Below are 23,700 nucleotides of genomic sequence, written 5' to 3'. Positions count from 1 at the left end.
ACTGGGGTTCTTGGATCAGAAAAGCATCAGTGGGAGGGTGTGGGCACACCTAAGCCCACATGTAGAATGCAGTGGGAAGATATCATAGAGGAGCCCCTAAGGAAGATTCCATTCAGCCCCGTCAGTTGCAAACAGGAGCGCAGAAGCCCAGAGAGGGCTGGAGACCCCTCCAAGGCTCGAATTCTACCTGCAAAACACAGGAAAATAAGCACTCGGCTTAAAGGCAAGTGAGCAACTCCTATTAACGTGGGCCCTGGTGTGAGAAACAAGCCCTTAACAGCTTCAGGACCAGAAGAGAGTTGTCACAACACCAGCAATGGGGCCCAAAATGAAAACCATGGGACAGTTCACTGGTCACACCTGTGGGCTCCACGTACATGATTCTGGCCCACAGGCCACAGGGAGGCCAGTGAACAAAGCAACACCATCAGCCAGATAAATAATGTCCTGGCTGATGAGAGATATAGGTTGTGGCCCAGTGAGATGGCCGAAGCTTGCGACTCCCACAGTCTTCCTCACCTCGAGAATGGCAACGCCCTTCTTCCAGTGATCAACCAAAAACCTGTGGATTCATCCTGGCTTCCTCTCTTCCTCTCACACAGCACGTCCAATCCACAGGCAAATACCTCTACCTCCCACATACACACAATCCAGCCAGCGTCTCACCACCTTCATTGCCACTGCCCTGACCAAGCCACCATCAGTGCTCCCCTAGACTACTGCCGTCTTCGTCTCCTCACTGGTCTCCCTGTGTCCACGCTCCCTCCTCGGGCTGTTCTCAACGCGCAGACAGGGGTAAACCAGGTCACACCTCTGCTCAACCTCCAAAGGCTCCCATCTCTCTCAGAGTCAAAGCCAGTCCTCTCAGCGGCCTCCCACAAGCCATGAGATCAGGCCCTGCTTCCTCTCTGACTCCTTCCCCTCTCTTTCTCCTCCACTCCCACCTCAGGGGGCACACACCTGTTCTCTCTCCATCTGCTCTCAGGGATCACAGGGCTTGTTCTCCATCTTCCGTCTCATCTCTTCCCAAATGTCACCTTCTCAAGAAGGTTTTCCCTGGCTACCCCTTTATAAAATAGCAACCCACTCCCAGGGCCACCTGTTCCTCTTCCCTGATTTATTTTTCCTCATGGCACTTATCAGCCTCAGGCATGTTATGTATTTACTTGTTTTGTGGTTACTGTGGGCTTCCTGTCCCCATTAAAAACGTAAGCTCCAAAAAGGCAGGGACTTGGTCTGCTTTGTTCACGCTGACACCCCGTGGCTAGAACTGTGTCACAGGTGGCATGCTGGTGAATATTAACAACTGACTCTCTGTGGGAGGAAAGCCCTGATTTGTAGCAGTGGCCAATTTTCATAGTGTAAATATTCCTACCATGGCCAATTTCAAGCTACTAAACCCTATCAGGCAGTTCTATTCTGTCATAGAGGGTCACAGTGGTTAAGAGCTCGGCTGCTAACCAGAAGATTCGCAGTTCGAATCTACCAGGAGCTCCTTGGAAACCCTATGGGGCAGTTCTACTCCGTCCTATTTACAGGAGCGCTATGAGTTGGAATCAACTCGAAAGTGATGGGTTTGTCTGGGTTTGTTTTTTTTTTTTTTTGGAATGAGTCATAATGGGCTCGACAGCAACTGGAAACAACAATGTGATGTCACTGAATGTGGAGTTGGGAAGAAATGCTAACAATCGGCTCTCTAAGCTAGTTGAAGCCATCTCTAGTACACTACTAGGAGACCTGGCAGTGCAGTGGTTAAAGTGCTAGGCTGCTAACCAAAAGGTCAGCAGTTCAAACCCACCAGCTGCTCCATGGGAGAAAGACGTGGCAGTCTGCTTCTGTAAAAATTTACAGCCTTGGAAACCCTATGGGGAAGTTCTATCCCACAGGGGTACTACGAGTCAGAACCAACTTAACAGCAACAGGTTTGGTTTGAATACACTATTGGTATCCATTAAACAGTTGTGGAATAAACAAATATGTCTATGAATTGAAATGTTCTTTCTTGAGAACATGGCTCTGGAAACTCAGAGTCTGAAATCAAATGTCCCCAAAACCAAGAGAGTTATTACCTGATGAACAGGACACCACAGGCTGGTTAGAAACAACTTGATGGAGCTGTCTCAGTGAGTACAAAAAAAGTGACACATACCTAAAGCAAAAGCTTTCAGCATTGGCTAGACAGTGAAAACAGAGTTCACGCAAAGACTTTGCTGCACCTGCAAGCGCTCACGTGTCATTTCCTCTCCGTTCTCAGGGGCTTTTTTCTCATCTGCCAGGTGAAGGGCTTGGCTTCTAACCTTCCCGGCCCTGACAGTCTATGCATACGAGCATAAGAATTTTACATGGGGCCTAAAGAAGCATCTATTCCAGTCTGCTTTTTTTAAATGCCCAATTTAAAATCTCTTTTTTAAAAAATCCAACTTATTAGTCTAAATGAAATTTCAATTCCATGGGCTCTATCCTACTTTTAAGGTTGAAAAGCTGTATTCCGGGAAAGCACCCACTCTCCCCTGGGGAAAAGTCAGTTAATGCTCATAGTTATCAGCTGCCCTGAGCTCACTGGCACCCCCACGGCAGACATCATGGCCAGGCTCCTCCATTCTCCTAATCCTGCTCCTGGGGACCCTGTGGCCAGGGGTCCGTCTGTTTCCCATTCCACACATGATGTACACAAAAGAGAGAGAGACAGACTGGTGGTCATCAGACAGAAGAAAATGCCTAGAGAAGGTGCAAATGACAAAAATTCTTCTGTGAGTGGTCAGAAGAGAGACTGAGAGGGTAGGAGGAAGACGAACATTTTAACAACTGCCTCTATGCAAAGAAAAAAATAATAAAAAATGCTACAAGAACAATGGCTCAAACAGATACATGTATACCAACCTTCATTGCAGCATATTTGCAATAGCCAAAGGGTAGAAACAACTCAAGTGCCATCAACAGATGAATGGATAAACATTATATGACATATCCATACAATGGATTGAATTGTGTCCCCCCAGAAATGTGTGTATCAACTTGGTTAGGCCATGATTCCCAGTATTGTATGGTTGTCCTCTATTATGTGATCATAATTTTATGTTGAGAGGATTAGGGTGGGATTGTAACACCACCCTCACTCAGCCCTGATCCACGGTAAAGGGAGTTTCCCTGGGGTGTGGCCTAAACCACTTTTTATCTCTCAAGAGATAAAAGGAAAGGGAAGCAAGCAGAGAGTTGGGGACCTCATACCACCAAGAAAGCAGCACTGGGAGCAGAGCACATCCTTTGGACCTGGGGTCCCTGTGCCTGAGAAGCTCCTCAACCATGGGAAGATTGAGGACAAGGACCTTCCCCCAGAGCCGACAGAAACAGAAAGGATTCCCCTGGAGCTGATGCCCTGAATTTGGACTTGTAACCTCCTAGACTGTGAGAAAATAAATTTCTGTTTGTTGAAGCCATCCACTTTGGTATTTTTGTTATGGCAGCACTAGAGGACTAAGACACATACAATGGAATATTATTCAGCCATAAACAGAAATGAAGTCCTGATAACACGTTACGACATGGGTGAACCTTGAAAACATGCTGAGTAAAAAAAGTCAGACACAAAAGGATAAATACTAAATGATCCCAGCTATATAAAATATCTAGAATAGGCAAAGGCATAGAGACAAAAGTTCACGAGTGGTTACCAGAGGCTGGGGAAAGACAGATATGGAGAGTTATTGCTTAAGGGGTACAGAGTCTCTGTTTGCGGTGACAAAAATATTTGGGAAATGGTGCAACATAAATAAGGTCACCTGCAATCAAACTATCAATTCTCACAAAGTGCCGTTTGGTGAGTCATCAGGCTTGGAACACTAGTGTAAATACAGCAGAATTACCTCTCCCATGCCCTTAGGCCCACAACTAAAGTTTCCAGAGGATCTACTGTGTGCCAGATGTAAGGGTCAAAGAAAGATACATAAACGTGTAGAGGAAGGCCCCTGTTCTCAACAAAGAAAACAGCAAGAGGCAGTGATGTTCTAGACTGTCACCATCACACCCTGACCTCTCAAGGTAGCCCAGACACCCAGCTGTTCTGAATGACCGTAAGAGGAACCCAGCAAGGGCAGCCCTGACAATCTCAAGGCAAACGGCCACAACCCACACAATGGGAGTCCATATGACATATTTTCTGAGCATTTTCTGAGATCCAAGGACACAGGACAGAAGCAAAAACAAAACCAGAAAATAGTTCCTTCGGCTCCTGATGTCAGATCCAAGGAGTCAGAGTTAGAAGGCCCTGACCGCGCAGATATTCCTGTGCTCTAACGTCTCAGCAGGTCACACCCTCCACTAATTTGTTTAGAACTCCTGAGAAGGAGAAAGGATACTATTTTTAAGGAGATTCCCCTCCAATAATAATATCTGTCTCAATGGATTATAAAGAACAAATGACATAACAGACACAAGTGCTTAGCATCGTGCCGGCAAAACGGGAATAAGTGGTAGATGTAAGAGGCCACTGGAAGATTTGTTGACTGACACATCAAGATAGGTCAACTCTATTAAAACATGTTAAACTCCCCTGGGGATACTTCACCTGGTAGGGGAAGAGGAGGCTATAGAAGCACATTTACCTGCTACTCTTCATATAAGTCAATGTTCTTACCATCTTTCAAGGGTTTAATAACTGGCCCAAGGCAACCGCAGTTATAAATGGTGGAGTCGATTTGTCTGCTCAGGTTGTTAGGCTCCAGAGCCCATGTGCCATGCCTCCTAAGTGCCCTGCGAACAGTAGGTACTCAGTAAATAACTGATGATTAAAGCAGAGGGTCCAGAATAACTCTGGAAGTAAGAATCATGGGCCAGCAGGACCCAGGAGCTAGAAGGAGGGTTAGAAACCATCAGCCAGTGGCCATGTTTTACAGTCAGGGACACTGAAATCCAGAGAGAAGATGGCCGACCCAGGTTCAGCCAGTGAATGAGGACAAAGCCCGGACTAGAACCCAGACCTCCTGATATTCCAGCCACTCCTCTTTATACAGCCCACCACCTCCTCCAGGTCCTGCAGCCTGAAAATTCTCCCGCTCACTAGGCTTGAGGCATTGTTCCCTGTTGTAGTGTAAATGTCCTCTAGCCTTGGAGGGTAAAACAAGGCAAGCAGATTTTAACTCAGTGTAAAGAACTATTTTCTAAGAGTGAGAATCATGCAAAAATCCATGGGAAGCAGTGAGTTCAAGCTGAAGTTGGTAAGCATTTAAAGGCAGTAGAAAAAAATTCTACTCATGGAGAGAGGTGACGCCATTCATTCAGTTATACATGAGGCTCTGGAGCTAGCTTCCTGAGTTCAAATCCCTGCTCTGTCTCTTACTAGGTCTATAAATTTGGGCAAGAAAAGGAATTTCTGAGTTAGTCTTTACATCTGTAAAATGGGATTATAACGGTATATCTCTCACAGAATTTTTTTCCTTCTAAATTTTATTTATTTTGTTGTAGTTGTTGAGAATATAGACAGCAAAACATACACGAATTCAACAGTTTCTACACGTACAATTTAGTGACATTGATTACATTCTTCAAGTTGTGCAACCATTCTCATCCTCCTTTTCTAAGTTGTTCATCTCTCATTAACACAAACTCACTGCCCCCTAAATTTCCTATCTTTTGAGTTGGCTGTTGTCAATTTGATTCCATATAGATAGTTCTTAAAAGAGGATAATGCTCAATGCGGGTCTTTTTTACCAGTTAAGCTAAACTATTGTTCAGTTTTAAGGTGACTTCAGGGGATGTTTTTGGTTTAGAGTTTAAAGACTATCTCAGGGCAATAGTTTTAGGGGTTCATCCACCCTCCATGGCTCCAGAAAGTCTAGAGTCCATGAGATTTTGAAATTCTGTTCTGCATTTTCCCCTTTTTGATCAGGATTCTTCTATGAAATCTTTGATCAAAATGTTCAGTAATGGTAGCTGTACACCATCCAGTTCTCGTCTCATCGAAAAGGAGGTAGTTGTTCTCGCAGGCAGTTAGCCACACATTCCATATCCTCCTCTTATTCCTGACTGTCTGTCTTAGTTATCTAATGTTGCTATAACAGAAATACCAGAAGTGGATGGCTTTAACAAAGACCCACAAATTTAAATCCAAAAATTTAATATGTCACAGTTTAGGAGGTTAGAAGTCCAAAGTCAGGGTGCCAGCTCCAAGGGAAGGCTTTCTCTTTCTGTCAGCCCTGGGGGAAGGTTCTTGTCATCAATCTTACCCTGGGTCTAGGAGTTTCTCAGCGCAGGGACCCCAAGTCCAAAGGACATACTTTGCCCCTGGCTCTTCTTTCTTGGTGATAAGAGGTCCCTCTCCTCTCTGCTCGATTCTTTCTTTTATATCTCAGAAGAGATTGACTCAAGGTACAACACAATCCTATAGATAGTCCTGCCTCATTAACATAACTGCCTCTAATACTGCCTTATTAACATCATAGAAGTTAGCATTTACAACACATAGGATAATTACATCACATCACAAAATGGTGGGCAACCACACAATACTGGAAATCATGGCCTAGCCAATTTGATACATATTTTTTAGGGAACACAATTAAATCCATAACACTCTCCTTCTTCCTCTGTTTCTCCAGGTAAAGAAAGATCAATTGTGCCTTGGATGGCTGTTTGTAAGCTTTTAAGATCCCAGGCACTAGACAATGAACTAGCAGGTAGAACAGAAGCACTGAACACACTATTAGGCCAATTAACTGGGATGTCCCAAGAAACCACCACCTTAAACCCCCAAACCAAGAAACCAAATCTTATAGAACATGTATAAGAATTAAAAGCATAAATTTACCTAAAACGCTCATAACAGTTTCTTGCACATAATAAAAACCCAGTGCCATAATAGGCCAATATAAAAACTTTCTTGATCTTGTTATTGTCGTTTGTAGGAGAAATATTAAACCTATATTCATTAAGTACCTACCGTGTACCTGGCACTGTTCTCGGCACTGTTTTCATAAAAATTTGTATTCTGTTGTGGGGGAGACAAATAATAGATAAGTAAATAAATAGAATAACTTTAGATAATGATAGGTGATGTGAAAACAACAAAACAGGGTGGAGGTGAGGATGTGGGAGTACAGGCAGTCAAAGAAAACCACTCTGAGGACAGAACACCTGATTGTCAAGAAGAGACAACTGTGACATGATTTGGGAACAGGGCCTTCACAGCAAAGGACAAGCCAGTTCTTCTTCATGTAGGAACAAGTTATGTATGGTGAGTGTACAGAAAAAAAGACCTGCAGAAAAAATAAAGGATGGTACATAGCTATGTCAATCCTATAAGAAAGGGGAAGACGAGAGACTGCCCCTACCAAAATTTTAAGACGTAACTACAGAGCCATAGTAATGAAAAACCACGGTAGTGAGGTTTTGGTCAAACACATACACACAATGAAACAGAATAAAGAGTGCAGAGACACATCTATACGAGTACTTAGTAAAGAATTAAGGTGGCTTCACAAGTCAATGGAAAAAGAACAGAATGTAGAGTACATGGTGTCAGGCAAACCATCTATAAATAAAGAAGAATAAAAGTGGGTCTTTCCATCCCAACAAATACAAAAGATTAAATACCTCAATGTGAAAGCTTAAACTATAAATTTAATAAAAAATATATATGAGAATGTCATTGATATCTAAGGATAAGAAAGACCTTACTAAAGAAAACTTCAAAAGTATAAATCATATGCCAAAAAAAAAAAAGGACTGATCATGCCAAATTAAGGATTTATGTTCAACAAATGGCATAATGGACAAATTATTAGACAAACAATACAATGAGAGAAGATATTTTACAAAATCTAAAATTAGCAAGAAATTACTGTCTACCATAGAGAAAGTAAACCTTCTTTGGAGGAAGGTAACACTAACCACAGCCTATCCAATTATTCATACATAATGTCTGAAATTCAATCAAACTTATCACAAATACAAAGAAATAGTACAAAATAATCAAGAACCAAATGAAAACAGACAATAGAAAAAGACCCACAGGTGATCCAGATATTGACATTACTAGACAGACTTTAACATGACTATGAATAATTTGTTTAAGAGAACAGAAAAAAAATTAAGAATTTCACAAAAGACTGAAATCTATTTTTTTTAAATAGAAGCTCTAAAACTTAAAATAACTGAAAGTAATAGTTTCTTAGAGAGTTTACTAGCATATTAAACACGGCAGCAGAGAAGAAATATGAACTAGAAGATAGTCAACAGAAATTATCCAAATCAAAGTACAAAAAGAGAAAAAGATAGAAAAGAGTATTTTAAAATCTATAGAACATGGTGAAAATAACTGATGTATGTGTAATTAGGGTCCCAGGAGAGAAAGAAAGAATCAAACAGAAGAAATAGTTGAAAAGATAATGGTTAAGAATTGCCAGAACTGATGAAAGGTATCAACTGACAGCTTCAGGAAGCTCTACACACCCTGAGAAGGGTAAACCAAATAAAACAACGCCTAGGCACATCATAGTAAAAGTATCAAAAGACAAAGAAAAAGAAAAATCTTAAAAAGAAGTAAGGGGTGGGGTGGGGCAGCCAGAGGGAAAAAAGACACATTACTTTCAAAGGAGCAACAATAAAACCATCAGCTGACTTGTCAACAGAAATGAAAGGCAATGGAACGTCATATTTAAAGAGCTGAAATTAAATAAATAAATAAACCACCAATCTAGAATTCTATGTCCATCAAAATGATAACTACCCATCTGTACCCATCAAAATAAAGGCAAATAAAGACATTTTCAGGCAAACAAAAACTGAAAAAATTTATTGTAGTGCACCTGCTAAAGAAATACTAAAGAGAATTCTTCAAGCAAAAAGAAAATGTAAATGGAATTATTATTCCAACTAAAATAAAAATTGTCAGGCTAGATTAAATTCCAAATATATGCTACTTATAAGAGATAAATTTTAAATTATATACTGGACCACAAAGCAAGTCTTAACAAATATCAAAAGACTGAATTATTCAGAGTATATACGATTACGACGGAATTAAGCTAAAAATCAAAAAGAAAAATGCACAAATGTTTTGAAATTAGCCAATACACATCTAAATAACCCACGATTCAAAGAAGAAATTACAATGGCACTTAGAAAATATTTTAATTGAATGATATGAATACATGACATATTAACTTGTAAGATGCAGATAAAGCATTTCTCAGAGAGAAATTTGTAGCCTTAAAATATACTACAGAAGAAGGCTGAAAATCAATTATTTAAGATCCATATCAATAAACTAGAAAATAATAGCAAATTAAGCTCAAAGAAAGTAAATGAAAGAAATAAGAAAAAAATAAGAATAGAAAACAAATATACAAAGCCAAAAGTTGGTTCTTTGAAAATATTATACAATTAAAAAACCCCTAATAAGACTGGTCAAAAGAGAAAGAGCGCGAACACAAATTACCAATATCAAGAATGAAAACGGAGACATCACTGCAGATCTTACACTTTAAAATGATTATAAGAGGATATTGTTATTATACAATTTATACATATAAGTTTGAAAAGGCAGATAAAATGGTCAAATTCCTAGGAAAAATGCCACTTGCCAAATATTTAGGGAAGAAGTAACACCAATCTTATATAAACTCTTCAAGAGAATAGAAAAACAGGGACCACTTTTAGCATAACCTAGATATCAGAATCTGACAAAGTTGCTGCAAAAAAGGAAATTTGCTAGTCAATCTCCTTCATAAAATTATACACCAAAACATACACAAAATACAAATAAATCAAATCCAAAGATATGTAAAAACATATATCACAGCCCAGTAGGTTTTATTCCAGGAATGTAAGGACGGTTTAATATTCAAAAATCAATCAATGTAGGACTCATGAAATCTGATTCTGAAAGGATTTTTTTTAAAAAAAAAGGAGTAAGAATAGGGTCAAAGGGGCGGGGGGAGGATAAAATAGTGCCTAAAAAGAGCTTTGTGAGAGCTGATTCATCACCTTTTCAGTTCCACGAACCCGTCACTCTCTGGCTGCCCACAGGCAATCCTTCTTACACTACATCGGCTCAGCCGTGTTGCTGCAGGTTTATTTGGGACCATCTGCTAAAGCCTTCTTCAGCTTTGGGAATAAGTGAGGAGAGCCAAGGAAACCTCCCCTGCAGCTTCCTAGGTATGTGAGCTCTGAGCTGTTTCCTTCCTAGCAGAGCAGCCATAACCAACCCTACCTGGCCTAATTGCTACGAGAGGGCAAGGAGTCTGTGATGGCTTCTTGGGAGCCACTAGGGACTGGACAAGTGTGAGGGGTGGAAATTCTTCTTGAAAAGCCATCACCCTGGCACAGCATGCTCACCTGAGGGGCGGGGGCTGGTTGCCCTGCCTTTTGAATGCTCTTTCCAGCCTCTCCTGGGTTGTCCTGGAATTCCCACCAGGCAAGTAGAGCTTCAGGGGTGTCCTGTCCGCCTCTGTGCTGCCGTCCACTGCTGGGCTGCCCTCAAAAATGTCTCTCACCCTGCCCCTCTCCCGCTGGGGCAGCCCTTTGCTTGGCAGGCGGGGCGGGCTGCTGGGAGTGGTTTTCTGCTTGTCTATGGTCACTTCGCTCAGCTGACCCAGGGGGCTCCTGGAAATGGAGCTGGTGCTCGAGATCTCCTGCGGCGCTGGACAAGAAGAGGAGTGAGTGGAGAGCTCGGGCACCTTCTGACTCTCTTCCTCTTGGGGCTGGGTCATGCTGCTCAAGGCCGGGGACCGCCTCAGGGAGCGTTTGCGGAGAGAATCCTGAAAAGGCAAAGACAAAAAGCAGTGAGGACCTGCTTGTAGGGGAGATTGAAAGATACTTTACCCCTCTTCAAGCATTCACCTACGATGTTCCCTACCCCAGGTCCAGTCCCCATCTCCTTCTAATCCTACCTAGTCTTTGAGGTGATAGTCAAATGCAACCACCTCTGTGATGCTTTACCCCAAGGGCGCTCCTCAACCTTTCTCTCACACCCGTTGCAGACACAGGTTCAGGTGGCAGATTAAATCTGTACCTCCAGGGTCAGCATCAACAACTGCCAGTTGCGTCCCCTTTGGCAAGTTATTTAACTTCTCTGTTCTCCCACTCCTCTTGCTTGTAATATAACAGGTCCACAATCCACTATTCGTAATCTCTAAATCCCAAAACCTCTGAATATGAAAGTTTCTTTTGGAATTCTGTGGCAAATTCTTTTTGCTAACTGTTGCAAAGTTATTTGCAGCTTAAGTGTGAGTATTCATATGTTTAAATGGAGAAACGTGAATGTGCTTGCTTGAGGGTGCTACTCCAAGCCCTACGGCAGGCTTTGCATTGTACATGATTCACGCACTGTATTTCTTTTCTAAGATCAAAAAGTATATATTCTAAATTCCAAACACATCTGACCCAAAGGTTTTGAGTAAGGGATTGTGAACCTGAAGCATCTGTTACAGTTTGAATTGTGTTCCCCAAAAAGATGTTGAAGTCCTAACCCTTGTACCTGTGAACATAACCCTACTTGGAAATATTTTTCTTTTGTTATGTTAAAGAGGTCATACAGGAGTAGGGTGGGTCCTAAACCTAATTCCATCTTAGTGGTGTCTAAGGAGCCCTAGTAAGGTAAAACGGACATGGAGAGACACACACACACAGAGGAAAGACAGACGCCATGTGAAGAAGGAAGCAGGCACATTTATATGCCCAGGAAAACCAAGGACTGCCAGAAGCTAGAGGATGGGGAAGGACTTCCTCCTAGAGCCAATGCTCTGAATTTGGACTTTTAGCCTCCAGAATTATAAGAAAATGGGTTTCTGTTACTTAAAGGCACCTGCCTGTGGTATATTTATTACAAGCACTAGCAGGCTAAGACAGTACTTTATCCCCTACAAGACTGTGAGGGGATTCAGTGAGAGAATACGTGTAAGGTACAGAACCAGGCACATCACAGCATTTAACAAATGGTAGCTACTGCTCAGCTATACGCGCCCCTCCCCATGTCCGTATGGCCTTAACCTTCCCGCTGTAGGCCGGAACGGCAACGGCCATTCCTCACTCATCTCTGGTGTCTGCAGAGCTCCCAGCTCTGTGACTTATAAACACTGAAGATCTGCTTAGTTTTTCAAATGAAGGAATATCAAAGGCGGCAACTGACATCTCCTTTCTTACTGTCAATGTATTAACTGGTAAAATGGGAACACATGCTGTTACTGATCAGTGGAGAGAAAAACAAAATAGACCTGCTGGGCTCTTCCTTGGTTTAGAGTTTCAAACTTCTCAGTGTATCCAGAAATAATCCAGGGCCAAATGATAAAGCCTGGACTGGAATAAGAGAAGCTAATTCTGTAGTTTTCTGACCAGAGTGGAAATTACTAAACACCAAAACCTCCTGGAAAAGCCACCCAGGGCATCCCCTGCCACAGAGGTAGGAAGACATTAGTCACCATGCCCAAAGAGACTCAAACTTCTGGCCAAGGGTAACCAGAGCTGTTGCAGGCAGCCCAGCCTCTTATCTCATCCTTCAGTAAGCACAGAGCTGATCTAGTTATAAAAAATGATGAAATAGCCAGTGAACCTGGGCTCACTTCTCTTCAGTAGCCAGTAAATACGGCCAAGGTACTCAAAGGCCCATAATACACCTTCCAGAAAATCTGGGAAAATTCTACACAGTCCGTCCTTCAATATCCTTCAGAAGGTGGGTGGAAAACCACACCTCCCAAAACAATTACTAGAAGTTTGCAAACAATGCCCTCGGCACTAAAACAGGCATGGCTCATCCCCCTCATGAAAAGTTCCCAGTTACACTCACTTGATGATTATAGTCTCACAATAGAACCAGATCCATCTAGAGGTTCTCAAAGTGTGCTCCACTGTCCCCTGGGTGTCCCCAAACCCTTTTAGGGGCTCAAAACAATTTTCATCATATGACATTATTTTGCCTTTTTCACTGTGTTGACATTTGCAGTGGGTGTAATCAAATGGTAGAAACTAAATGGTAGAAACTGTTGGATTGGTGTATGTTTTGCTGTGTATCCTCTCAACAACAACAACAAAATAAATAACATTTAGGGAAAAAAAAGAAATGGTGGGAAACACTGCTGATCCTTAGCACAAATCAAGGCAGCAACACCAGACTTCTTGAGTATATAACGTATTCTTCACTGCCCTGCACTAGTAATAAAAAATAAAACGCTAATTTCACTTAAGAATATCCTTACTGACGCAGCAAATCTTGTTAATCTTTTCAATCTCAACCTACAGCACACATCTCTTTAATATTCTGCATGACAAAACAGGAAGTACATACAAAGCACTCTGCTGGGTACAGAAGCATGAAGGCTGTCTCGAGGAAAAAGCGCTCGTGCAATTGAGAGCTGTGAGCTGTGGCTTTTCATGGAACCCGACTTTTACTAGAAAGAACAACTGACACACAAACGATGGTTATTCACACTTGGGTATTTGGCAGACATTTTCTTGAAAATAAATTGAGCCTCTTACTTCAAGGCAAATGAATGACATGTTTGTTGTCAATAATAAAATTCCAGCTTTCAGGTAAAAATTGGCATTTTGGAAAACTTCTATCTGCCACTGTCAGTTTGAGGGCTTTCCAACACTTAAAAAACTTTTGGATGAGTTGGGTAGTAACATTAACAAATGTGATTCTGGGTTATTGTATAACGAAACATGTCAACACTTGGAAGATCCACAATCACTCAGTTAACGAATATCTTCCAAATGACCAATGCATCAATGTTACAAAATCATGTAGCAATAAGGGATTCATCCAAAGGGCAAAAGGACAAGATAGACTAATGAAATTTGGTAAACTACAAAAGTTCATTGATAGTTTCAGATTCCATAGTAAAAAAAAACTAGCACTTGTTGAACTTTCCTGTAGCATCAAAGAACATTCCTAGTTACCTGCAAATTCTATTTAAAAGACTCCTCTGTTTTGCAACTGCGTATCTATGTGAGGCCAGATTTCCTTCCCATATTTCAACATATATTGCGACATACTGACTGCAGAAGCAGATAAAAGAAATGAGTTGTCTTCTACTACATCGAGATTTGTAAAAAAATGTAAAACAATGCTCTTTACTACTGCTTTTGTCTTGGAATATATAGGTTTTTTTTTCATTAAAAATATTATTTGTGTTAAATGTAATGGGTTTCTTAATGTTATTTCTAATGATTCAAAAAGTTAATATTTAATTACTCAATAAGTAAGTATTTTTTTGGATTTAATTTCTCAGTTTTAATTACCAATATCGTAAATAGCAATAGATAAAACCCATATAAACAAAATCTCTTGGACTCCTCAATAATTTTGAGAATATAAAGGGATCCTGAAACCAAAGTTTGAGAACCACGGATGTAGTCTCAACCAGACAGGAAGCCTCCCACAAAGGCCTCGGCAGTAGGATACCTAGTCTTCCCTTAGCACAACTAGTAAAATCTTAAAAAAAAAAACAGTTGCTGTCAAGTTGATTCCAACTCATCATGACCCCATGGGTGTCAGAGTAGAACTGTGCTCCATAGGGTTTTCAATGGCTGATTTTTTTAAGCAGATCACCACGTCTTTCTTCTGAGGTGCCTATAGGCGAACTCGAACCTTTAATCTTTCAGTTAACAGCCAAGAGGGTTAGCCATTTGTACCACCGTAGTCCCTTTTAAAACATCCTGCTTCACTGCTAAAGTGGCTCTGACTAACTGAGAACTTCTCATACCAACCCCACCCACTGGTCCCAGCTGTGTTCTCTGGAGACACCAGGCAGGTCTATACCATGCAACCCAACAAAGCTCCCACAAACACACCAGGTGCTAGACGCAAACATGGTGCAGCCCCTGCTCTTGAGAGGCTTACAACCTAAGCTCAAAGTGGATAATAGGGTTCATCTCACATGCCACTCCATTTTGTCTATTAGTAGTAACTGCCCAGGGTGCCCATGAGGTTCTGAAGTTACATCCAGGCTTGATGGGAAAAAGGGCACTGAGATCAGCTAGCAACGTCTGCCACAGGCACAGCATCCGGGAGTGGGAGTCTGAAAGCTACATAATTCCCATTCTGGGGCTAAACTATTCCTGCCTCCATATTTGAAGACATCTCTTACATTCTGCCCCACCTCCCATAAACCTTCTCTTCCCAAGATTAAACATCCCCAAATTTTTCAATTTCCTCCAAATTTTTCACCTTCCTAGTCCCTCTTCTCTGGGCATGGTCCAGTTCATAAATGTTCTTCATGTACAAGACACCCAGAATGGGACATGACATCAAGGTGTGGCCTGAACCACCCAGAGGGGAGCAGACACGCATCTCCCTTATCGGGACGCCAAGGCTGCATGACATCTAAGAGCCATCTAAGAGGGGTATATACAGCTAGAGGGAGCCTGGGACGACTTTGTTTTATCAAAAGAGAGCACGGCCCAGAGAAATAAAAACCTTGGCCAAAGATCTTGCAAGATCAAGGCAGAGACAGGAAGAGAATCCACTTCTTTCTGATCTAAATCTAAATGAAATCGAATAGTACAGGCATCTACGCTCAGAGTCCAATCTAAGCATAAGTGACATGGGTGACTAGCCAGGGATACAGATAACCTATTTTTGGTTTGCTCAGGCTCGCTGATTTAACTGATACTACACATGGAGTTTGATTTGTGGTTTTGCTTTGTTTTTCTGCTCATCTGTTGCTTTGCAAATTCCTTTTATGTTTGTTCTCTCATTTAGTTCAGTTTCCTTGCCTAATGGAACCTTACTAGGGTCCCACCTTCAGGGAGATGATAAAATAATGATGTCAGATTTTTATAATGATTTTCCCAAAAGAGGAGAACAAACAAACTATAAGGATTGTGACTTCTTTTCCCTTTTAACTTCCTTTTTTTTTTTTTTTTTTTAATAAAAAAGGTTTTCTCTAGGCTTGGATAGGTGTCTGCCATTCCTGAATTGCAAAGACAAAGCTGGGTAGATGTGTTCTCACTTGGCAAAGAATATAAAACCATAGCATGTCACAGATTGGAGGGTCCTTAGGGAGGCTTCAGTCCATCCAACTTGGCTGACAAGATGGGTAAACTGAGGGCAGGGAAGGAGATAAGGGAGTTTATGGAAGAGGCAAGTGTTCTTCCATTACCCCTCGCAGATCCCCCTTCTTAGGCTATCTTGTGTGGTACCCCAAAACAAAACCATGGGAATATCTTCAGCCCCTACCCCACACCAGTTCTCACTCTTCACTCTCATAACAGCAGCAAGAACAACAGCCCCACCTGTGGAGAACTGGCCATGGGCCCAGCCATCATGCCTCGGACAATCAGGCCAGACTTTGGCCTGGTCTTCTCTCCCATCTTCCTCATGTCCACAGAAGACTCCAATGATTTAAGATTTTCCATCTTCTCCCACGTAGGAGCCAAGGGAGGGCTTTCACCTGGGACAGTCTTCATGGGCTTACTTTTGTGTGGGGGCCTTTTGGAGGATACAAAATTACCAAGTACATCCCCATCAAGATTGTCATGTCTGCAAGAAAAAGGGATAATTCCATTAAAGCACGTTCTCCAAAAGAAATCAATAACCATGATAATAAATTCAACATTAAACCGGCCTTCACAGTAAGCCTATCACCAAATGATATGATGATTTGTAACTGGCCAGTGCTTTATCATTTAAAGGTAAGAAACAGAAAATGCTTTGGTATCTGGGCAAGTTCAGCCTACAAAACAAAACCAGTGAACAAGCAAACAAAATTAGGAATCATTCGTCCCTGATTATCCTTGATAGATCCCTGAGGTCCTCAAAATAAAGAGTATCCCTTGGGTTCCAGACCCAATTGATTAAGGAAAACTGTAGTCCTTCAAAGCAGTCATGGCATTTGTGGAGCCTAGTCTTACTTCATAACATTGATAGATAGATGGATGGATGGGAGGGTGGGTGGGTGGATGGGTGGATGGTTTAGGTAGGAAGGCGCTGTCTTCGAGTCGACTCTAATAGCAACCTATGTTCAACAACAGAATGCGTCATCCCCACAATTGCTGACTTGTTTGAGTTCACTGTTGCAGCTATCATTCCAATTTATCTCACCAAGGGTCTCCCTCACCCTCACTGGCCCTCTACTTGACCGAATATGATGTTCTCCTCTAGCAGTTGTTCTCATCTAGCAATTGATCCCTGCTGATGATATGTCCAAATCGAGTGAGCCAAACAATGTTCTGTTGTGATCCATAAGGTTTTCATTGGCTAATTTTCATAAGTAGATCACCACGCTTTCCTTCTTAGTCTGTCTTAGTCTAGAAGCTCCACTGAAATCTTGGTGGCATAACTTCCAGCATTACAGCAACATGCACAGTATGACAAACTGACAGATCGGTGTTGGCACACCATCAATAGAGGCATGTAAAGAACCACAGCAAACATGGTGCTCCCCAACTCTTCAGTTACGGCTGCAGTTAAGTATGCCAAATGATGTTTTTCTTGGGTGGTTTGGTTGAAAGAGAGAAAAAAGTGTGTGTGAGAGAAAAAGAGCAAGAAGGAGTGAGAGGGAATAGGAGGAAGACCCAGAGACAAAGCAAGAAAACCTAGGTAAATAGGAATCTTAACTGTGACCGTACAGAACCCAGCCCTCCTCTGACACAAGTCAGGACTTTTTCTACCACTAGATATGGAGCACTGGTGGTGCAGTGGCTAAGAGCTCAGGCTGCTAACCAAAAGGTCAGCAGTTTGAATCTGCCAGTCTCTCCTTGGAAACCCTATGGGGCAGTTCTACTCTGTTCTATAGGGTCACAATGAGTCAGAATCAACTTGATGGAAATAGGTTTTGTTTTGGGGCAAACACTGATATAAATGGGCATTGACACCTACTCTGTGCCAAGCTGCTAACCTGTTAACTGGGCATGGGTCACACATGAGACAAGCAGTCATGTGCACTGTTAGTGGGGCATGTCAAATAGAGGATGGATCCAGAAACAGCTTGGGGAAATCTAGTGCTAAGTCTAGAAAGAATGAGTAGGTAGGAGATGACACTAGGATAGAGGCTTGTGGAAACATGCCAAGTGTATTCATATACATGTATCCATTTGAGTCCCTGCTTTCAAATCTCTTGAGTATATAGTTAGGAGTGGGATTGCTGGGTCATATGGTAATCCTGTTTAACTTACTGAAGAACTGCCACACACATGGTTGCATCATTATACTTCCCCACTAGATACATTCGATGGCTTCAATTTCTCCACATCCTCGCCAAGCTGGTTATTCAAAATAGTCAAAAGGCAGAAACAATCCAAGTGTTCATCAACTGATGAATGGATAAACAAAATGCGGTACACCCATACAATGGAACATTATTCAACCATGAAAAGAATGAAATGCTGATACAAGCTGTAACGTGGATCAATGGATCTTGGAAACATTATGTTAAGTGAAATAAGCAAGACACAAAAGGACATATATTTGGTATGATGACACTGCTATGAAATATCCAGAATAAGTACATGCAATAGAAACAGAGAGTAGATTAGAAGTCACCAGAGGCTGGGGGGGAGGGGTAGATGGGGACTTATTGCTTAATGTGTATTAAGTTTCTGTTTGAGGTGATGAAAGTTTGAAAATAGACAGTGGTGACGGTTGCACAACATTGTAAATGTAACTGATGTCACTAAATTGTACATTTAGAATGGTTAAAATGGCAAATTTTATGTGATATGTACTTAGCCACAATTAAAAAAACATAACACATTCAGGTGAGCAGTGGGGGTTGGATCATGGAAAGGGTTATCCTAAGGAATGGGATTTGATTCTGAAAGCTATACGGAGCATCTAAAGCCCCATCAGCATCTGAAGGCCTGGCCAGATTTGTTTTGTGGAAAGCTTACAGTCTTAGAAGGAGGGTGATCATGCAGGATCCAAAGCAAGAGTAAGCCTTGCTGAAACATCCATTTATATACTGGAGGGAGGCCACACCCCCAAGGAAATTCCCCTTCACCTGATTGGCTGCTCACAGGAGATTTCATCTAGAGTTGATTACATCATTATAAAACTGCCAAATTACATCATAATTGCCAAACCACTGAGAATCATGGCCTAGCCAAGCTGACACACAACCTTAACCATCACCTTTTCCACCTAGGGGCTTATCTTCCACCACTGTATCAGACAGTATTTGTTGTGCTCCATGAGGGCTTCATTGGCTAATTTTCAGAAGCCAATCACCAGGCCTTTCTTCAAAGTCTGAAACCTCTGCTGAAACCTGCCCACCATGGGTGACCCTGCTGGTATTTGAAATACCAGTGGCAGAGCTTCCAGCATCACTGCAACATGCAAGCCCCACAGTAGGACAAACTGACAGGCAGGTGGTGGTGATAATGCAGAAAATCATAGGGAAGGAGGAGACAAGGTAACACTCAAGTTTTTGGCTTGGGTAACTGGGTAGAACTACATTGTGGGTTTTTACTGTGTCCAGTATATTTCATTTCCCAGCCAGGCAGTCAGTGAACTTCAAAGAAGGGACCATCTTCTTTATACCCTCATTACCTTTCATATCTTAAGGCATCGGTAAATTTTTTTTTTTTTAATCAGCCCCCACCTTTTGGCAGTTTGGCACCCAGCCTGTAAGCTTCAGCTACCTTTAGGAAAGGAATGCTTTCCAACAGAGCTGGAAGGAAATACCCATCCCAGGAAGCTGAACTCACTGTTGGTGAATACAGGCAGTGAAGCACAGTAAGGTTGTAATTAACTCGTCTCCAGATAACAGAGGTTCCATCAAGAATGCCAACTCATTTTCCTCCTAAGATTTCCCAAAGGTATTCTTTGTTAGATTTTTCCATCTCTACAGTGTTTTGTTGCCTTTTAGAATTCGATACACTTGTTTTTTAAGGAGATGCAAACAGAGCAAGTCCTCGAAACTTGCGAATCATGGAACTGAAAATAAACATTTTGAATCGTAAGTATTCTCCTTCGTACCGTGGTACAGCCTCTGGAGAAAACAACAAAGCTCTACAACCCAAAAAAACCCACTGCCGTCGAGTCAATTCCGACTCATAGTGACCCTATACAACAGGGGTTTTAAGCACAGTGTGTGGCTGGTTGAATAATGGACCCCAAAGGGTCCACATCCGAATTCCTGGGACCCATGAATATGTTGCCTTACATGATCAAAGGTATTGCAGGTGTGATTAAGTTAAGGATTTTGAACGGAGAGATTACCCTGAATTATCCAGGTAGGCCCAATGTAATCACTACGGTCCTTATAAGAAGGAGGTTAGGAGTTAGTAGCAGGACATGTGAGAACAGAAACAAGAGGTGTGTTATGGATTGAATTGTGTCCCCCAAATTATGTGTTGGAATTCTGGCCCCTATACCTGTAAACATGATCCTGCTTAGAAATAGGGTTTTCTCTTTTATGTTAATCAGGTCATACCTGAGTAGGGTGGGTTCTAAATCTAATCACTTCTGAGTTATAAAAAGAGGAGAAAAGATACAGAGACACACACAGGGGGAAGAGAAAGACAGACAATGGAGACAGATGCATCTACAAGGATTGCTGGCAGCTGCTAGAAGCTCAGTTAGACAAGGAAGGACCCCTCCCTAGAATCACACCCTGAATTCAGACTTTGAGCCTCCTGAACTGTGAGAAAATACAATTCTGTTCTTTAAAGCCACCCACTTGTGGTATTTGTGTCACAGCACCACTAGGAAACTAAGACAAGGTGGGAATGATATCAGGAAGGAGTAATGAGACAAAGCCTCTAAAAGCTAAAAAAGGCAAAGAAACGGACTCTCCCCTCAGACCTTTCAGAAGGAACCATCCCTGCCAACACCTTGACTTCGGCCCAGCGAGACTAATTTTGGACTTCTGACCTCCACAACTGTAAGATAATAAATTCATTCTGCTTTAAGTCACTCAGTTTATACAGTGAAACCTGTGAGAGCCGGAAGTCGGTGGGACTGCCTTGTTTTCCCGGGTCTCCCAAGGTTTTCACCTTTGACAGGGTGCAGACTTACCACATTCCTATCTCTCCTTTTAGTGGAAGATATTTTGAGTTTTCCTTCTCTGACAGGTTTCCACCTTACATAGGCTCCAGGACTACAGACTACAGTAATCTGTTACAGCAGCAGGAGGAACACGTACCCAGAGAAATGGGAGGACATACCTGACTTTGCCTGTTCCTGACAGTGATGTTCTCCACCCTGCGTCTTCATCTGAAAGGTCATATATGTTGACAAGTGTGGTCTCTGAGCATCTCAGGGGCAACTTGTTATTTTTCTTTGGAACTGAGAGCACAGGGATCGGTGTTTCTTGAGTGAAATTGTTAGCAGTGTTTCCACAGTGATCCAGAAAATATCTGGTAATGAGTTCAAGGTTTGTTTTTAGAGGATTTTCCTTTGCCTATCATTGGGAGAAAAAAAAAATCATTAATTGTATATACTGCTTCAGGGGAAAGGTGGAAAAGACAGCTATTCCCATTCTTTAACATACGCTTACCCACTTCCCATGCATTCATACATTCTTTCAGCAAGCATTCGCTGAGCCTACTATGTGTCAGGCACTGTGTCAGGCAGGGACAGGGGATGAAGATAAAACTCTGCCCTGAAAGAACTAGCAGCTAACATGCAAGTCGGGCAATTCACTGAATGATTAAAATAAAATGTGATATTAATAGAAGAATACCCAAACAAATGTCCTCTTAGCTTTTTCTCCTAGGAATAACTTTATATTAAAAAAAAAAAAAAAAAAAACCTTTAGGGATCACTAACTCTACAAGTTTACAAACATTTGGGGCCTCAGTATTTCCTTGGTGTGTGGGCATTTAACCTCAGACACTAGGATTACATAGACCATGGACACAGAAGGATATTATGAAGAACAGAGTGACAGGATTGACTCCGTTTACATCCCAGCCTTAAAAAAAAAAAAAGAAAGATTCTGTAAATAGACGATATCAGTACTTCCCAACTCTCGCTGCACATTATCTCTAGAATTTTTCTTAAAATACAGATTCCCAGGCCCCGCTGAGACTTACTAAGCTAGAAGCTCAAAGATGAGGGTACTGATTTCTTTTAAAATGCCCCTATGTCATTTGGGCAGACACAGCTATCCAAGCACCAACCTACAGGCTGTCACTGCAGCAGATTTCTGGGACCAAATGGGTCACGACCAAACTCAGCAGATTTTTCACAGTCAAATCAGGGGACGGTTTTATTTTTTTAGTATGTGACCAAAAAAACTATTTTGTCTAAGTTTAAAAGAAGCTTACATGAAGCAAGTTGGGGATTGGGGAGGGAGGGTAGCTGTTATATAATTATGTAGAGCAGATTTAAATAATTTGTTTCAGGCTTCTTGCTTTTCCTTTCAGTAAGAGACTTTGAGCCCTGGGTTGTCTGAATTATATGTAATGATTTTCACACCATTTTGCTGTAATAGTAAAAGCCTTTATATGAATCCGTTGTTGTTGTCGTTGTTGTCGTTATTACGTGCCATTTGTTCTGACTCATAGTGACCCTGTGTACAACAGAATGAAATGCTGCCTGGTCCTGCATCATCCTCATAATCGTTGCTATGTTTGAGCCCATTGTTGCAGACACTGTGTCAGTCTATCGTATTGAAGGTCTTCCTCTTTTCACTGACCCTCTACTGTACCAACCATGATGGTAAATGAGATATGAATGCAATCTTGAACCAAAGAGAATAAAAAGAGATCTCAAGGAGAGGGAACAGGAAGAAATGTGTGTACATGTGGAGGGATTGTGGGAGGCATTAGGGGAGAGTCCACTGGAAGGAAAGGTAGGGCTCAAAGGCAACCACCTGCATTTCATCTGGGTTTAACTAAGGCTTTCCCACCAATCAAAGTGACATGGAATACTCTATAATGAGGGTTCCCCTCTGCTGGATAACTTTTTGTTTTCCAACAATTCAGATCAGTAAGTCTCGGTACGTTGAGCCAACCCCCAGGACTGTATGCAAACCAGCATCTGAAAACCACTGGGGTAGAGACAAGGACACCCTCAGGAGTCAGTCAGTCCTCAATCCAATCAGCCTGTGTAAGTGCCATTCACTCAACAAACATTTGTTGTGTGCCTACCACATGCCAGGCTCTGTTCTAGATGCTAGAGATATGAAGGAATAACCCAAAGCCCCGCCCTCATGGAGCTGACATTCTGTTGGGGAATCAGACCATAACAATCTGCTAAAATATAACATTATGGCAGCAAATAAAACAAGAAGGGGAGACCAAGATAAGGCACCATTTTAGATTAAAAAAAAAAAAAAAAACCATTACCATTGAGTCAATTCAGACTCATAGCGACCTGGTCAGCTATTTATTAAGCATCATTCATGTGCTCACTCCTGTCTCCAGTTTTCCCATCTGGGAGATAAAAGGAAATGAACCACCTACCATGTCCCAGGCCCTAGACCAACTATGGGAGGTAGAGGTGAGAACAGATCAAAGTCTCTGCCCTCATGGAACTTACATTCTACAGAGGAAAAGACAAATATAATAATACGTTGTTGTTGTTGTCGTTAGATGTGGTCACGTTGGTTCCAACTCATAGAGACCCTATGTACAACAGAACAAAACACTGCCTGGTCCCTCGCCGTCCTCATAAGCATTGTTATGCTTGAGCCCACTGTTGCAGCCACTGTGTCAATCCATCTCCTCGAGGGTCTTCCTCTTTTTAACTGACCCTCTACTTTACCAAGCATGATGTCCTTCTCTAGGGACTGATCCCTCCTGATAACATGTCCAAAGTAC

The 23,700-nt window shown here is 41.9% G+C and overlaps 1 protein-coding gene across 2 annotated transcripts in view; it reads right to left on the bottom strand.

Moving 5' to 3' along the window:
* The window catches only part of MINDY4 (MINDY lysine 48 deubiquitinase 4), a 158,354-nt gene that overhangs the window by 122,738 nt on the left and 11,916 nt on the right, over window positions 1–23,700 (bottom strand). For both annotated transcript variants that reach the window (XM_049893532.1, XM_049893531.1), the window contains exons 3-5: window positions 21,100–21,335; window positions 16,228–16,474; window positions 10,333–10,754 (exon numbers count right to left, since the gene is read on the bottom strand). In XM_049893532.1, the coding sequence (XP_049749489.1) occupies window positions 10,333–10,754; window positions 16,228–16,474; window positions 21,100–21,335 (905 nt within the window). The remainder of the gene's footprint in view (window positions 1–10,332; window positions 10,755–16,227; window positions 16,475–21,099; window positions 21,336–23,700) is intronic.

Source organism: Elephas maximus, chromosome 8, assembly GCF_024166365.1.
Source record: "Elephas maximus indicus isolate mEleMax1 chromosome 8, mEleMax1 primary haplotype, whole genome shotgun sequence".
In the NCBI taxonomy this organism is placed as follows: Eukaryota; Metazoa; Chordata; class Mammalia; order Proboscidea; family Elephantidae; genus Elephas; species Elephas maximus.
The sequence above is the reverse complement of the archived record's forward strand: the minus strand, read 5'-3'. Positions and strand labels throughout refer to the sequence as shown.